We start from the raw sequence: 17,566 nt of genomic DNA on the forward strand, positions 1-17,566 counted from the left end.
AACAGAGAATTTCAGAGCGTGGAGGGGCCTCAGGACATAGGATGTTAGAACTTAGAGCATAGAATGTTACTGCTGGGAGGAACTTTAAAACATGCTAGGTCAGAGCTGAGAACAACCTTAAAACATAAAATGTCAAAGCTTGGAGGGACCTCAGAACTGAGAATATTGGAGCTGAAAACAACCTTAGAACATAAAATGTCAGAGCTGGGAGTGACCCAAAGAGGAAAATGCCAGAGCTAAAAACAGCCCTAGAACATACAATATCAGAACTGAGAGAGACCCTGGGAGGAGAATGTCAGAGCAGGGAGGAACCTTGGGACATAGGATATGAGAACTGAGAGAGTCCTCACAGCATAGTCTGTCAAAGCAGGGAGAGACCTTAGAACTTAGAATATTAGGGCTAGGTGGAACCTCAGCCATAGAACACGTGATGTTAGAACACACCGGATCTCATGCATAATCTAGTCAAATTCCCTGACTCCGCAGATGAAACACCGGTATCAAACCCAGGGTTGACCAGAAGTAACCCATTCAAGGTCAGGTAGCAAATAATGGTCAGAGCAGGAGGTCTGAACCCAGGTGTCCAGTGTTCTTCCATCTCTACATTGTTGCTTCTGATACGCTGAGACCCTGATTATATTAGGAATCAGACAGCAGAGCAGGAGTCCTTAAACACTAATTCCTCAAAACCATTTGACCCTCTTTGCTTTTCCTCTTTACAGAAATCCGCGAGGCCTTTCGAGTTCTGGACCGGGACGGGAATGGCTTCATCTCCAAGCAGGAGCTGGGCATGGCCATGCGCTCCCTGGGATATATGCCCAGTGAGGTAGAGCTGGCCATCATTATGCAACGCCTGGACATGGATGGTAAGTCCCGGTCTTGTGGAGACCTTCTACCACAACCATCAGCTGGAACCCTTGGCCTGGGCAAGATCCTGGGCTACCCATAAAGCTCCCCTCCACATTTAGCTTGTTCTGGCTCAGCATTCTATTTCTATGGGTCCAGCAACAAAGCTCTTTATTTTATTCACTCAGTGTCTCCCTTCTTTCTAATTGCTGGGTAATAATGAAAAAATCAAGGAGGAAGAGAGGATGATAGGATTTCTAAGGTGGTGAGGCAGGGATGTGCTGGTAAATGTTTAACAACTAGCTTTCTGAAAAATAAAAAGTATCCATGCCAAACTTTTAAGTTTAATCAACACTATTTACAATTTCTTCATCACTTTTTTAAGTCTGGAGAATCAGCAATAACAAAAAATCAAGTTCTAATTCATAACATGTGCTGATTTTCATGTTCTAAATGTTCTGGTTGAAACTTTAACAATCAGCTCTCCTGAGTTTCAGCTGGTTCTAGCACATTCCTGTCAAAATTTAATGGAAGAATATAAATCTGGAGTCAGGAGACTTGGGTTCTAGATCTAAGTCTACTAGTAACTAGCCATGTGACCTTGGGTAATTTAATTGGTTCCAGCTGACTGTTTTTTTCATCCTTTAAATGGGACAGTAGTTCTTGGTCCTATGACATGGATCTACATTGACTTTCCAACATGTGATGATGACATAGAGGACCCTGTGGAATGTGAGGAGAGTACGGTTGTGGTTGTTCTTCAGTTGTGTCTGGCTTTTCCTGACTCCATGGATTATAGCAATTCAGGGGGTTTTCTTGGCAAGGATAGTGGGGCAGTTTGCCATTTCCTTCTCCAGTGGATCTTTTTTTTAAATCAGGTAATCAGAGGTTAAGGGACTTGCCCATGTTTATACATCTAGAAAGTGTCTGAGGCCATCTTTGAACTCAGGTCTTCCTGACTCCAGGACCAAATTACCACTGAGCCACTTAACTAACTATCTGGTGTACAGTGTGCTCAATGGAAGACTGGTGCCTTTGGTGTGAGGGCTTCCTGAGCCTTATTCCAGACTACTCATCCACCTTAGGTGTCTGCCTTTCACCCAGCTCTCACCTGTGGCTCCAAGAAGGGGTAGCCCGCATGCCCAGTGACCATACCCTGGTAAAAAACATCTAGGCAGATGGGCCAAACCAGGGCAAGCCACAGGCTTCAAATACATCTGGGAATTAGGGGGATGTTTCCCCCAGGTAGACTTCCCCTGTTCCAATGGTGAGGAAGGCTGCAGGAGCAGGTACTGTGGAACGCGTGGAGCTTGTTCAGATACTGAAGATGCTAAGGTCATCCACCATACCTCACGCTACTGCCAGTCGTCCAGAGTTTTGTCCTGCCATTGGACTTGGGTGGCTCAGGCAGAGAGACAAAGGATGAGGACTTTGTGCAACTCTGCTTCACCTAAATCCAATTTATGTGCAAGTCAAAAGGCATCACCAGTGATGCTGCTGATCCTCTTTGTGTAGGAAGGACCTCAAGCAAGGTGACTTTCAGCTGTGGATTCTACAGCCCTTTGTTTCTTCGATATTCACATTTCCTGGGAGACCCTGGAGTAGTTGAGGCATTCTGCCTGTGGTGTTAGGAAGGGGGTCTGAAAGGGTGGGAATGGGAAATCTTCTAATGATAGATAAGGAAAAGGGTAAGGATGGAGTGGCCTTTCTTTTGGATCTGGGTGATAATCTCAGCCATCATGTCTTATGCATGATTTGACATTGTTGTTGTTGTTGTTGCTCTTGTTTTAACCCTCACTTTCCATCTTAGAATCAATTCTGTGTATTGATTCTATGGTAGAAGAGTGGTAAGGGATAGGGAGTGGGAGTCAAGTAACTTGCCCAGGGTCACACAGCTGGAAAGTGTCTGAGGCCAAATTTGAATTCAGGATCTCCCACCTCCGAACCTGACTTTCAATTCAATGAGTCACCTAGCTGCTCCTTGACATTTAAAAATTTTAAATGAATTGCAGAAGAAAGGCTGGGAAGTGATTATTTGCATATAAAAATACCATTTCCATTATAATTTCAGAGATGCATTTAACTTCTTTGGAAAAAAAAAGTTTGTCTCTGGATGGGAATAGAGATTGGATTTGTGATTTCATTGGTGTGGAAAACTCCCACATGAAGAAATATCTTTTACTAGGCAGGTCAGTTTAACTGATACTTCCTCAAGGCCATTATATAGGCAGTAAAGTATCAGAGGCAGAATTGGAACACAGATCTTCTGACTCCAGAGCCAGCATTTGTTCGACTGTATCACTTCTGTTTTCAAGGTAACCTATTGCATTATTGGGCAGCTCTGATTGCTAGAAAGTTCTTTACACTAGACCAAAATCACCCTCCCCCAAACCTTCCCTTCATTGCTCCTCCAGGACCACCAAGGACAAGTCTAATTTTTCTTCCATTGATAGTTCTTTAAATATTTGAAGATGGCTGTGCATGTCTTTACTCGGCTACCCCCAACCCCCAACCTTGGCAAGGTAACATATATCAATGTCAAGCTGCAAGGTCTCTGTGTGTGGATGGGTCATTCTGTTTCAAGGGAAAACAACCTGAGGGTTCTTGTGGCCTGTGAGCTCTGTGAGCTCTGTTCAGAAGTGAAATGGATTAATTTAGTAAGTAGTACCACATTGGTAGAAACTAAGTTATTATTCATTATTATTATTAGTTATTATTAAGTTGTTTCTGACTCTACACGACCTTGTTGGGGTTTTCTTGACAAAGATATTGGAGTGGCTTACCATTTCCTTTCCTCAGCTCATTTTACAGATGGGAAAACTGGGACAAGCAGGATTAAGTGACTTGACATGGGTCATACAGCTTCTAAGTGTCTGAACTCAGGTCTTCCTGAATCCAAGCCTGGTGCTCTATCTATTATGCCACATAGCTCTAGCTCTAAATATCTGGTCTTAAGTGGATTATAGCTGGATGGCTCCCACTGTTAATGGCAATGCCATTCTATCAATCAATCATCATTTATTAAGCACCAGCTGTGTGCCAGACTCTGTGCTTCGCCCTGGAGACACAGAAAAAAGACAAAAGATAGTCCCTGCCCTCAGGAATTCACAATCTAATCTTCTGAAAGGAAATAGTCTTTGACCACCAGTAGATTTAACTTTTGCTCAACTCTTGCTCTAGAGAATTAGTAGAATTTACCAGCTGGGTTTTAACTTTCGACTTTTTCTGATTGTGCCTCTTATCCTACATTTGCTGTGTGACCAGTGACCCTGGTTAAGTCACTTAACTCTTCAGTGCTCTTGGCAATTCTCAGAGATCGGAAATATAGGGAAAGTGTCAACCAGGATTGGTAGAAAGAGTTTTCTCATCAGGGAGTTCCCTGAATTCATGAAATCACAGGCACAGCTTCCATTGCTATTTTTTGTTTTAATGGTTTGGGCAAAAATACATGGAAATCTGTGAACTGGAACAATCTCCAAAAGTGATTCAGAGGGAAAGGAGCAGAACCAGGAGAACATTGTACACAGAGACTGATACATTGTGGTACAATCAATGTAATGGACTTCTTTACTGGCAACAATGCAATAATACAGGATAATTCAGAGAGATTAATGAGAAAGAACACTATCCACATCCAGAGGAAGAACTGTGGGAGTAGAAACACAGAAGAAAAACAACTGCTTGATCACATGGGTTGATGGGGATATGATTGGGGATGTAGACGCTAAATGATCACTCTAGTGTAAATATTAATAATATGGAAATAGGTCTTGATCAATGACTCATGGAAAACCCAGTGGAATTGTGCATCATCTATGGGAGGGGGTGGGAGGAGGAGAGGGAAAGAACATGATTCATGTAACCATTGAAAAATATTCTAAATTAACTAACTAAAAACATAAATTTTTAAAAATGCCTGGAAATGCTTTTGGTTTAGACAGCTCTCAGGACACACCGATTCATGAGCACCGTGTCATACTGAGACCAGGAACATCTTCAGCATAGGGACTAGTTTTTTGCCTTTTATATCCCCAGCCTTTAACACATGCCTGATATAGAGCAGGTGCTTAATAAATGCTAGGAGATGGATTGATCACACAGCTGTGTGCACTCCAGAGTGTGACAATTCTGCTCCTGATTTCATTTATTAAGTGCCTATCATGTGTCAGACTGTGGGCTAGACCCCAGCAGATACAAAAATAGGGGGGGAAATCCCTGCCTTCAAGGAGTTTGTGTAGAATTAAGGGAGAAAACATGCACACAGATGAGGAAATATAAGATACATATAATAAAAAATATGTAATACAAACTTACATAGAGTAGTCATATATAGAGTATAGTATATAGTGTGTAAATATATATAGTTTTTGTCTCCCTCTCTTTGGGGGATAATTTTTAATACATATTATTTTTATCTTATGTGTGTAATATAGAAAACATAATCTATACAATTTTAATATATTACTATATAATTATATAGTGTTTTATATATGTAATATATATAATAATGTAAATAGTGAGTGTATATAATTATGTAAGTAATGTAGAGAGAGTAACGTGGGGGAAGAAGGTGAACAGTAACAAATAGGGTGGAAAGGATTGGCCTTGGGTAGGAAGTAGCCCTTTAGTGGAGTCCTGAAGGAAGCTTGTTGGATTTTAAGAACAAGAGGTACAGCGGGAAGTGTTCCAGGCCTGGGGATCAGCCTGCAAAAAGGCTGGATGATGAGGGAGGAAGTGTCCCTTAAGGTGGACAGAATGGAATGTCAAATAAGAAAGGAGGAGGAATGTGTGGTAAAGGCGGGCTGAAGACAGATCATGAAGGATTGTAAAAGCCAAAGCAGAAGAGATTGTATTTTATCCTCAAGGCAAAAGGGAGCAACTTATGCTTCTTGAGTTGGCTAGTGGCGCTGTGATCAAGTACAAATCACATTCTTTCTCCATGCCTTCAGTATTTCCTGTGTAACATAAAGGGGTAGAACTTAAAGATTCCTTCTAGTTTTGATGGTCTTTGACCATAAGATTCAATGTCGAGTGGAAAGCCTCTTCAAAGCAGACAAAAAGTCTTTCATTGTTCCTTTAACAATTCTCAGTAAACATTTGCTATCCACGAATGGGGAGTTTATTAAAAAGCATTTGCCTTTTCTTTGAAGTGTGGTTTCCTTCACATTTTATTTTAGTTCCTACAAAGGCTCTGTAACACAAACATATGCAAATCGTCTACTAGTATAAATTAAAGTATCACCTAATTTGGTTAGTCAGGGACCTAAGCGAATGGGCACAAATGAAGGGTGGCCTTCATTTTTAAGATGAACTGCTATGCACTCCCAGGAGGCCAAAGAAGGAGAGAAAGTTCCCATGTACACATGGAAAATAGTTATAATGATTAGTTTCATAGCATCAAAACACTGAAAGCAAAGTGGATGCCCATCACCTGGCAGATGGTTAAACAAATTGAAGTATATATAAATGTAATTGAAAATGACATCATGAGAAACAAGAAGAATTCAGACACCCAGAAAGACTCAAACTGATGCAGAGTGAAGGAAGGAAGCAAAGCGATGTGGACATTGTACATTTCCAGTGATGGGAAAGGAAGAGGTAATAAGACCTGTAAGAATCCTCTGATCAATGCAAAGGCCCATCTTCACTACAGAGGATTGTTGATGAGGTAGAGAGGTGGTGGGTTCCAGATACACAATGAGGCATATACACTGGTCAATGGATCATTTACTTTTACTGAGCTGTCTAATATTTTATATAATATAATATATATAATAAAATATATATTTGTTTTTAAGGGAGGGTTCTATTGGAGAAGGTTATGGGGAAAATGAAAGCAATGTAGAAAAAGCAATCAAGAAAACACCCATTAAAAGATTCAGAAAATGAGTTAGCCTCAAAGTTAACTGGTAATTCCCTCCTTTTCCCCAGGGTATTCAGATTCTGGGCAATAGCTGGAAGAAGTTTGATTAGCTGTTTTGTGAAGCTCATGTTGGGGTCTCTAGGTCTCTCCTGACATTATGGGGTGTTATCAAATGGTCTATAAAATAATTGAGTTCTACACTCCCCCTTTACCTCAAGCTTGGAGAAACAATGGAGATGGTCTTCAGAGACGCAGCCTTATCTAATTCAGGTTCCCTAGGAGCATCCAGCAGCAGTGAGCTCTGTGGTCTCAGAGCCAAGGCAGGGAATCTTTGGGGCAACACTTTTTTTCTAGGTGGGTCTGAGTGGGGATGCTGATGATTACCTGTGCCCAACGAAAGACTTCTGCAACCTGAAGGACTGGGCTAGTAGGGACAGCTTAACCAGAGCATCTGGACATGGTTAGGAAGGAGCAGAGCTGTCTCACTGGATGGATTAGCCACACACATTTCCCTCTCTGGGGACCTGTGCTGGCTCATGCCCGCCAGTGAAGTCATACCATTGGCAGTAGACTGGGCTGAAATTAGTCTGAGGCTGAGCTGCATAAGGATTTCATTAGGGGATACCTTGGGAGTCTGCATTACTGGCTGCACCAGCAGTAGTAGCTACCCTGACTGGCTTTAGGGGTTGGCTTGGATTTTATGGACACAAATCTCATGAGAGTCAATAAGAGTCAGCCTCTAAAATGCCCCTTATTGCTAAGGGGATGGGTTAGAAGATTGCAGCAGAGTTGCTGTTTGGACTCTTGGCCAACTTATTCCAGATAACTGAAATTGATCCTGGGCATGGTTATGTTTCTGCCTGTGTGTGTTTAAGCAATGGAAGAGAAAGACAAATGGATAGGTAAGATCTGTGCCCAGTTTGAGGTACCATAGGTCACTGAGTTTTTCAGAATTTAAAAAATTTTTTGGTTCAAACAGAATTCATTGACCATGTAGTTCAACTGGACTTGGAAGGAGCCACCAATCTAATATCCATAAAAAGTGGTCATCCCATTGGTTTTTTTTTTCTTGAAGACCTCCACAGAGAGGAAATCTATCACCTCCTGAGGGAACCCATTCTGCTTTTGGAAAGCTCTGATAGGTTAGGAAGGTTTTTCCTGACATCCAGCCCAAACTGGCTTCTTTACAGCTTCTACCCACTGGTCCTGATTCTGTCTGAAGGGACCAAATAAAACAAATCCGATCCCTCTTCTACCTGAGAGCCCTTCACATTCTTGAAGACAGCTCTTGTTTTCCCCTGAGTTTTCTCTTCTTCAGGATATTCTCATTTCCTTTAGCTGAGCCTTGAGACAGGGATTCAGGGTCCTTTATCATACTGATTATCCTCTGGACACTCTCCAGTTTATCAATGTCCCTCTCAAACTGTGATCCTCAGAACTGAACACAGGATTCTAAACACAACACTACAGATATGCTCTGACATGGGAAGATTAAATAGAGACCCTGATCCCTTTATTCCAGAAAAGTTTGTCTCTCTTAAGGAAGCCCAGGGTGACATAAGCTTTTGATGGCTGCCATCATTGACTCTTACCGAGCTTGGAGTCCATTAAAACCCTAAGATCCCTTCCTTTTAAAAAATGGCTGCCTAACTACCCTGCTGCCAACCCTGTTTTCATAAGCTTATAATTTGAACCCAACAATAAGAATTTATATTTATCTCTAGGGAATGAAATCTTTTGTTTTTAAAGAAATGGGTTTTCTGTTTTGATATCATATTTGCTTATGAATATATCCCTCTTCTTGCTTTTGTTCAGGAAATATCCCTCATACAAAGAATTTTTAAAAAAAGGAAAATTTTTTGGGCAAAATTAATCAGTGAATCAGCAATTTGACAGTATGAGCATATTCTGTAGCCATGGACCTTCCCTTCTGCAAAGATGGCAGGGAGCTACATTTTTTTCACCTCTTCTCAAGGGCTAATGGTCATTATAATTACACAGCAATCAATTTCATGTTGGGGAGAGGTTAAATTACATCTTATTAAATTGACCTCAAGGGTCCAATCTGACAAAATCTTTTAAAATCCTGATTCTGTTATCCAATGTCATAGCTATCGTCTATAAATTTGATAAGCATGCCATCTCTGCCTTCATCCAAGTGCCAAGCACAGATCCTTGGGGCATTCTATTGGAGACCTTCTGCCTTATTGAAATTGAACTATTAAGGGCTACTTATTGAGTCATAAATGCTTATTTATTGGTCATGTGGTCATCCAACCAGTTCCTAATCTAATTGCATTCTTGTCTAGTTTACATCTTTGTTTTCTACAAGAATAGAACCAGTCTGTCAGTTAACAGAATTAATTAAATGCTTACTATGTGGTGGACACTGTGCTATGATAAAATATTAAATACTTTATCAACTGCATTACTAAAAAATAATTAAACATCCTCTATAGCTCTCCCTTAATCAACTAGTTTGTATAAAAAAATTAGAAATTAGATTAGGCTGGCTATAACCTATCCTTAATAAAGCTGTGTTCTTGGCAATTCCAATTTCCTTTTCTAGATGTTCACCAATCTGGGCAGACTTGAAACCAGAAAAACCTGAGTTGGAATTCTCCCTACATATTTACTAGCTTTGTGACCCTGAGTAAGTCACTTAATGAACCTCTCTCCTAAATTGATTCATCCGTGAAATGAGAGAGCAGTTACATCTTGTGCAGAATAAATGAGATAATATTGTAGTCCTTTATAAACTATATAGCATTAAATAAGTGCTGGTTATAATTGATCATTTCTTTAACAAACTCATTTTAGAATTTTTCTGAGAACCAAAATTGAGCTCTTTGCTCTTCCCTTTTTGAAAATTTGGATTAATATTTTCCTTTCTCCCATTTAATAATATTTCTCTTATTTTTCATGATTTTTTGGTTGGCTTAAATAAAATAATCCTAAATTCCAATTCCTTCAGTACCCATGCTCAAATTCATTTGGGCTAGGGGAACTGAATTCATTAATGGCAATTTAGAGCTCTTTTATGGACAGCTAGCTAGGTGGCCTAGTAGATAGAGTGCCAGTCTTGGAGTCAGAAAGACTCTTCTTCCTGAGTTCAAATCTTGCTTCAGACACTTACTAGCTGTGGAACTCTTGGTAAGTCACTTAACCCCATTTGCCTCAATTTCCTCTTCTATAAAATGAACTGGAGAAGGAAATAGTAAACATCTCTAGTGTCTTTGCCAATAAAATCCCAAATGGGGCCACAGGGAATTGGACATGAATAAAAAAAATGACTGAGCAACAATAACAATGGTATTTCCTTATTATCGCTTCCTTATCTTGGGTGCCAAGTATTTTTTAGCTCATTTTATTTAGTCGTTTCCATGTAAAAGTGAGAAACAAGTAATTCTGGATTCTCTATGTTGTCAGTTATCACTGTCATATCCACCTCAAACATGGGTCCATTTTCCTCTGTTATCCTCCTCTTTCCATCAAAATTGCTAATCTCTCCTGTCCATTTTTCTGTCTTTGGATTTCCTCAGTAGTTTCAGTCCATTCTTCAGACTCTTGACATTTTAAAAAATACAGACTGTCATAATACTCTTTTTCCTTTGTTATATACTCTTGCTTCCATTTTCTGTGAATATCTCTAAAAATCTAAGTTGACTGATTGTTTATTTCACTTTGCAACTACATTGGCCTTTTAAGACAATGAATCTTTTCTTCCCTACTGGAACTCTTTCCCTTTATGTCTTCAGAATTTCATCATTGAATATCTTCCATCCCTTCTGGGCTACATTTCTTTGAAGTGTCTTAATCCCTGGGATCCTATTCTTTCTTCAGAATCCTTTGAGATCAGCTTTCTTTAAACTTAGTCTCTGTCCTATTATACCCAGATTCCTCCTCTTCCTTCCTTCCTTCCTTCCTTCCTTCTCTTTCTTTTCCTCCTTCTTCATTCTTTATCCATCTTTGCAAGAATCTCATTATTTTTGTCCTTGTCAAATTTCCCCAAAGTCCTTTCTTTTGATATCTGACTGAACTCCATAGCTACTTTTGATTTCTTTGCCACCAGTTTCTCCTCCTGTTAGGCTACATTTAGGGTATCTCCCCCTCTTGCATTTTTAGAGGGGTGGGAAAGGGTCCAAAGTGCCTACCTGCCTTCATTTTTTTCCCCACAAGCTTGATTTGGAGTCAGAAAGTGTGTGTTACCCTGTCCCATTCACTTTTGCTTATGTATTCCTTCTGTGATTTAACATCTCTGGACTGTAGTTTCCCTTTTTCTATAGAAACAGCTGAACTATCACCAATTATTTATTAAATGTTTACTGTGTGCTAGCTGCTGTGTTAGGTGCTAAGGGGCACTGAATTAAATTAGCAAATCTCAAACTTGTTGAGCTCAGGATGCCTTTACACTTTTACAAATGAACGAAGACCCTAAAGAGCTTTCGTTTATGTGGCTTATATCTATTGAGATTTCCTATATTCAAAATTTAAAAGTCTTAGTATCATGATGAAAATAGTTTTGACTTTGCAGACTTCCTGAAAGGGTCTTGAGAGTCCTCAGGATTCCCAGACTAAAGTTTGAGAACCACCAGACCAGGTGATCTCCAAGGAGTCCTTAACTTCAAAATCCCTAATCCTATGGGAATTAGATGAAGTTATAAAGAGGGTGGGTTCAAGTTGTGCCTCTGACCCTATGCTAGTATGATTTTTGACACTGTCACATAGCAGAGAGACAAGAACATGGAATAATGGATAGAGTTTAGTTAGGCCCTTGAGTAAATGAAATTGTCATTGACAGTTGTCAGCTGTGTGACCTTCACAAATCATTTAGCTGTTGTTTGAGCCTCAGTTCTTTTATCTTTTTTTAAAAAATAAATTGTTATTTATGCCTTTTATTTTTAACATTCTTTAAAAAATTTTTTGAGTCAAATTCTCTCCCTCTCTCCCAACCCTACTACCCATTGAGAAGGCAAGCAATATGACATCAATTGTAAATGTGAAATCATTCAAACCATATTTCCATGTTAGCCATGGCACCAAAAAAATGCAAGAAAAATACGGTGAAAAAATAGACTTCAGATTACATCAGTAATACTCGTCTCTGAAGACAGCATTTTTTATCATGAACATTTTGGAACTGTGTTGAATCACTGAATTGATTGCAGTAGCTAAGTCTATCTCAGTTAATCATTATTATATTGTTGCTGTTACTTTGTACAGTGTTTTTCTGGTTTTGTTCACTTCATTCCCCTCTGTTTAGTTCATATAGATCTTCCCAGGTTTTTCAGAAACCATCTTCCTCAATATATTTTATAGTACGATAGCATTCCATTCAATTATATATCACAGCTTGTTCAGCCATTCCCCAATTGATGGGTATCCCCTTAATTTCCATGTTTTTTCTTTTGCTGCCACAAAAAGAGTTGCTATAAATATTTTTGTCCTTATACATCCCTTTCCTTTTTCTTTCACCTCTCTGGGATACAGACCTAGTAGTGGTGTTGTGGATGAAAGAGTTTATACAGTTTGATACCCCTTTGAGCATAGTTCCAAATTGTTTTCCAGAAAGATTGGTAAAGTTCACAACTCCACCAACAGTGCACCAGTGTCCCAATTTTTCTACATCCCAGAATTTGTCATTTTTCTTTTCTGGCAAGTTAGCCAGTCTGAAAGGTATGAGGTGGTATCTCAAAGTTGTTCTAATTTGCCTTTATCTAAACATTAGTGATTTAGAACCTTTTTAATGTGACAGTAGATAATATTTCTTCTTTTGAAAATTGCCTTTTCATATCCTTTGACCATTTATTGATTGGAGAATGACTCATACTTTTATGAATATGATTAAGTTCCCTGTATAGTTGATAAAGGAAGATTTTGTCAGCAAAACTTGCTATAAAATTTTTTGATATTACTTTATTGAATATGGTACATTTTAGAAAAATGCAATTTCCTTGATTCTCCCTTTTATTTATTTATTCATTTATTTGGCTCTTGCTTTGTCTGAGGTCTTAATTACTACTCTTTCATTTTTTCTTTTCAATTCAGGTGAAGCATAATAGTATATTAGAAGTTCCTCACTGATGTAACCCAGGGTTCAGCTAATAATAACAAAAAAAATGTTTTTTTTACTCTGACTCCAGACTTTGATATACACATATATAGTCATCCCTTGCTGTATTGTGGCTCACTTATTGTGCCTTCACTGTATCATAGTCTTTCTTTTTTAAAATGTAATTCTGTATCATGGAGTTTGCGCTATATCATGGGATTTTTGAGGATGAATACCATATACTGTACACAATGGAAATGCAGCATACCACTACCACTTGCATATGTTTGCCAGTGTGAGATTGTACATGGCACACTATTGGCAGATGGGATGGGGATGAAAGGTGACCAACCACAGCTCCGTGTTCTGAATCCTGGGCGCTGATTGGCTCAGGGGCTGTTGCATTGGTTTGTTTGCTCTCCTGCACTGTGCCCTTGCATTCAGCATCTCTCCTGGTCCACTTCACATCGACCTGATTGCTAAGTGTAGTGTTGCTCTGAGGTGTTGTATTTTTGGGAAGTTTTAATAAAAGTTTGAATTTATTTTAAGCCCTATGCCACTTAAATGTTCTGTGCCTTCTAAGTCTTCTGGTAGTGAATGCTGCTACTTTGCACATTTTCACCTATCATTGGGGGTCTCTAGAACATAATTCCTGTAATGCATGAGGGATCACTGTACATACAGACAGACACACACACTCAGTTGTGAATAGAGATCTCCCTTAACCAACAGGGAAATAGGATGGGTAGGGAATAAAAGAAAGAGAAGAGATAAATGGTAGGGCAAATTAAGGGAGGCTGTTGAGAGAGAAAGATAAACAAAATAAGATGGTAGGAAATACATAGTAATTGTAAGTGTGAATGTGAATGGAAATAACTCACCCATAAAACAGAAATAGATAGCAGAATGGATTAGAAACCAGAATCCAATAATATGTGGTTTATTAGAAATATACTTGAAACAGGAAAATACCCAGATTTAAAAATAAGGGTCTGGAACAAAATTTATTATGTATATCCAGACTCTGACTTCAGCTTATACCTTCCCCACTCCATCATCACATCACTGAGCCTTATGTCTCTCAGAGAAGCTTCTAGGACTTTCTTGGCACAAAATACACATAGGTATAATAGTAGTGGTAGTCTCTCGGAGACCGAGAATGTGCATACATACATATACACATACATATGCATATATTTTCCCTCTTTGTGCCAATTCAGATGAGAGTGACATTCAAACATTGCCCACCAAGCCGCCTCTTTCCTCCTCCACTGTAAAAAATCTTCCTTGTGTGCCTCTTTTATGTGACATAATTCTCTCCATTCATTCTTCCTCTCCTTTCCTCCTTCTCTTAATGCATCTCTTTCTCACTGTCATTTTTTTAGACATCATCTCAACATAATTGACCCACATATATGTTCTTTATCTATGTAGATTGCTTCTAGCTGCTCTAATAATGATAAAATTCTTAGGAACTGCATGTATTATCTTTTCATATAGAAATGCAAACAATTAAACCTTATTAATTTCCTCATGATTTCTCTTTCATGTTTATCTTTTGACACTTCTCTTGAGTATCATGTTTGAATGTCAATTTTATATTTAGCTCTGAATTTTTCCTTAGGAATGCTTGGAGGTTTTCTATTTTATTAAATATCCCCCCCCCCAAGGATTATACTCAGTTTTTCTGAGTAGATGATTCTTGGTTGTAATTATAATTCCTCTACCTTCCAGAATATCATATTTCAGCCTTCAGTTCCTTTAATGTAGAAGCTTTTAAATCTCGTATGATCCTGACTGTGTCTCCATAGTTTTTGATGGTTTCTTTCTGACTGATTATAATATTTTCTTCTTGACTTAGGAGCTCTTGAATATGGCTATTAAATTCTTGGGAATTTTTGTTTGGAATTCTCTTCAGGAAGTGATTGCAGGATTTTTTCCATTTCTATATTATTACCCTTTGGATGTAAGATATCAAGGCAGTTTTCCTTGATAATTTGTTAAACTATGCTAAGTGCTTTTAAAAAATTATCACTTTATAATTCCCCAATTATCTCTCCTCAGTCTATTTTCCAGGTCAGTTGTTTTTCCACTGAGATATTTCACATTCATCTCTCATTCTTCTGGCTTTGTTTTATTTTCTTGATGTTCCAGAGGGTTATTAGCTTCCATTTGCTCAATTCTAGTTTTTAAGGAAGTTTTTTTCTGCAAAGAGCTTTTGTACCTCCTTTTATATCTGTCCATTTCTGTTTTTTAAGTTCTTTTATTAATTGCTTTTTGTGTCCTTTTTATTATATGACAATTCTGTTTTTAAGTGTTGCTTTCTTCAATATTTTTGTACTTATTTATGAAACTATTAATTCTCTTTTCTTAAATTTCTTGCATCACTCTCATTTCTTTCCCCAGTTTTTATCATCTTTTTCTTTAGCCTTTCCAAGAATTCTTTTCACTTTTACTGAATTGTATTCTTTTTTGAGGTTTTGCTTGTAGCTCTTTTTGCATTGTTGTCTTCTGAGTTTGTGTCTTAATCTTCCCCAAACTATAGAATATTTTCATGGTCTGGCTCTTTTTTTGTTGTTTGCTCATTTTTCTAGCCTATTACTTGACTTTTACCTTTGTATCAATATTGGGTTCTGCTTACTTAAGGGTGGGGAGGCATTATCCCATGCTTTAGGTTTTTTCATGCACTGCTGTTTTCAGAGCATGTTTTAGGGGGTCTATAAATTGGGAGACATTGGCTGGGTTGCTACCTCTAATTATTCATCTTGGCTCTCCCCCCTGCACTCCTACCCCAGTTTTCTCATATTTAAAATGAGGGATTTAGATCAGATTATTTCAAAGATTCTTTTCAGCTCAAAAATCTATGAAATAAAATCTCTCAGTATTCCAGGCCAATGGTGTTAAAATCAAATAGAAATGGATCTCTGCAGAGTGCATATTGCCTTAGGACACTACAAATTAACGTTATCTATGCTGTATTTTTATTTATTTTGTAAAACTTTTCTAATTATATTTTAATCTGGTTCTCTCTGCACCCTGGAGCTTTGCTGTCAGCTGTCCTCTGTGATGATTAAAATAATGGGAGTCATAAACTGTTACAGATAAAAGAGTGGTTGGCTTAAATTGTGACTGCAGAAAATATGGTTTCAAGACAGTGTCTTGTTTTAAATCAAATATAAGGTGGTCACCAGGGAAAAATTCCCAAATATTAAATATACCCAAGTCAGCTGGGTTTTATAGAGATTTTAATTAATACAAATGAGGAATTAATGAAAGAGAGAGAGAGAGAGAGAGAGAGAGAGAGAGAGAGAGAGAGAGAGAGAGAGAGAGAGAGAGATAGAGAGAGAGAGAGAGAGAGAAAGGAAATAATGAGAAAAAAGGGCTAGACCAGCCTAGGCCAGCATGAGCCAGGCTGAAAACCCTAAGAGAGAGGTCAGTCAGTCTTTTATCCACTCACCACAAGATTTGTACAAGCAAGATTCTAGTGTTCAGAGAGACACCAGCTGCCTCCTTCAATTCAGCTTTTCACAGCTGAATCTTTGAATCTCTCGAGACCTCCTTTTTGACCTCCTTTTAAAGGGAATTTTCTCCTATGTCACCTCCCCTAAGTTCTCACATCTGCCAATCACAGTAGACGTTTTTCAAAGGACAGACCATTCTTAATTCACACCTGAGTAGACTTAAACTTTTGATTAAGTTCACACCAGAAAACCATAAGTTCTCACCTCTTTGCTCCTTGTAAATTCACAAGTTGCCTGATCTTTATAGGTACTTAGCACCCTTTTGTATTAGATCTAAAAATAGGCACAGCTTAAGAACTTTTGTCTTATTATAAGTATGGGTTTAAATATTTTTCATTGTTCAGCAAGGAGTTTCTTCCCCTAAAGCATGCTTAAGTAGGGGTGGAGTAGAGATCTTCACATTCCTGATCTAAGTCCCTTCATTGTTTAAAATGGGGAATGGTCTTAACTAAACCTTATGAAGTAGGATCTGAGAATTTTTAAGATTCACACCTCCAAGATACTGTTACAAGAGTAGGAGCAGCTAATGTGCATCAGTGGAGAGAGTTTCCATATTAAAAGTTCCCCATACTTATGAAACCCAAGGTCTTGTTAACAATAGCAACAAAAATGGAGTTTTTACCCTGATTCCAGACTCTGATTGCAGTTTATACTCTGCTCCCATTCTAGCCACATCATTACATCATTGCATCACTGAGCTCTATGTCCCTCAAGGGGTGTTTCTGGGACCTTTCCAGGCTCCCTGTGACATTCCTTGGCAGACAATGGCTTTGGCATCTTCAAAGCCTATAGGATATTTTTCTTGATATCTATATTTTTTTGAAGCTCTCAGACTCCAGCACCTAGACCGGAGCCTCCTGAGTTTATCAGATTCAAGGAATATTCTACAAAGCCCCAGCACCTTGTTTGGCCCTCACTACAGTCTCTTAGTAAATTCCCCTCCCCTTAGCTTCCCCTTTCCCCCATATCTCCAGGTTTCAAGAAAGAATATGCCTTCAGCAGTGACTGCACTGAGTTTTCCATCTTCCTTTCCTTCTCTCTAAAGTTATGAAGTCCTATGAATGTCCCCAAAATCATCACTCCAAAGGAGTGAGCAGAATATTCATTTTTTCTTAGAATATTAAATCTGTCTCCTGATTTTTTAAAGCCCCGAGCTTCGAATTTCATTTCAGCTTGCTCCACTCTTTCTCATTCATAAATTTAGATTTAGAGCTGGAAGGGGTCTTGAAGGTCATTTAGTCCAACAAGTATTTTTGGAGCACATATGGCCAGCTGCTCATGGGG

General features: G+C 38.7%; 1 protein-coding gene across 2 annotated transcripts in view; it reads left to right on the forward strand.

Moving 5' to 3' along the window:
• CALN1 (calneuron 1) overlaps positions 1–17,566 on the forward strand; it is a 529,462-nt gene that overhangs the window by 267,447 nt on the left and 244,449 nt on the right. For both annotated transcript variants that reach the window (XM_007485687.3, XM_007485689.3), the window contains one exon: positions 723–866. In XM_007485687.3, the coding sequence (XP_007485749.1) occupies positions 723–866 (144 nt within the window). The remainder of the gene's footprint in view (positions 1–722; positions 867–17,566) is intronic.

Source organism: Monodelphis domestica, chromosome 2 (assembly GCF_027887165.1).
Source record: "Monodelphis domestica isolate mMonDom1 chromosome 2, mMonDom1.pri, whole genome shotgun sequence".
Classification (NCBI taxonomy): Eukaryota; Metazoa; Chordata; class Mammalia; order Didelphimorphia; family Didelphidae; genus Monodelphis; species Monodelphis domestica.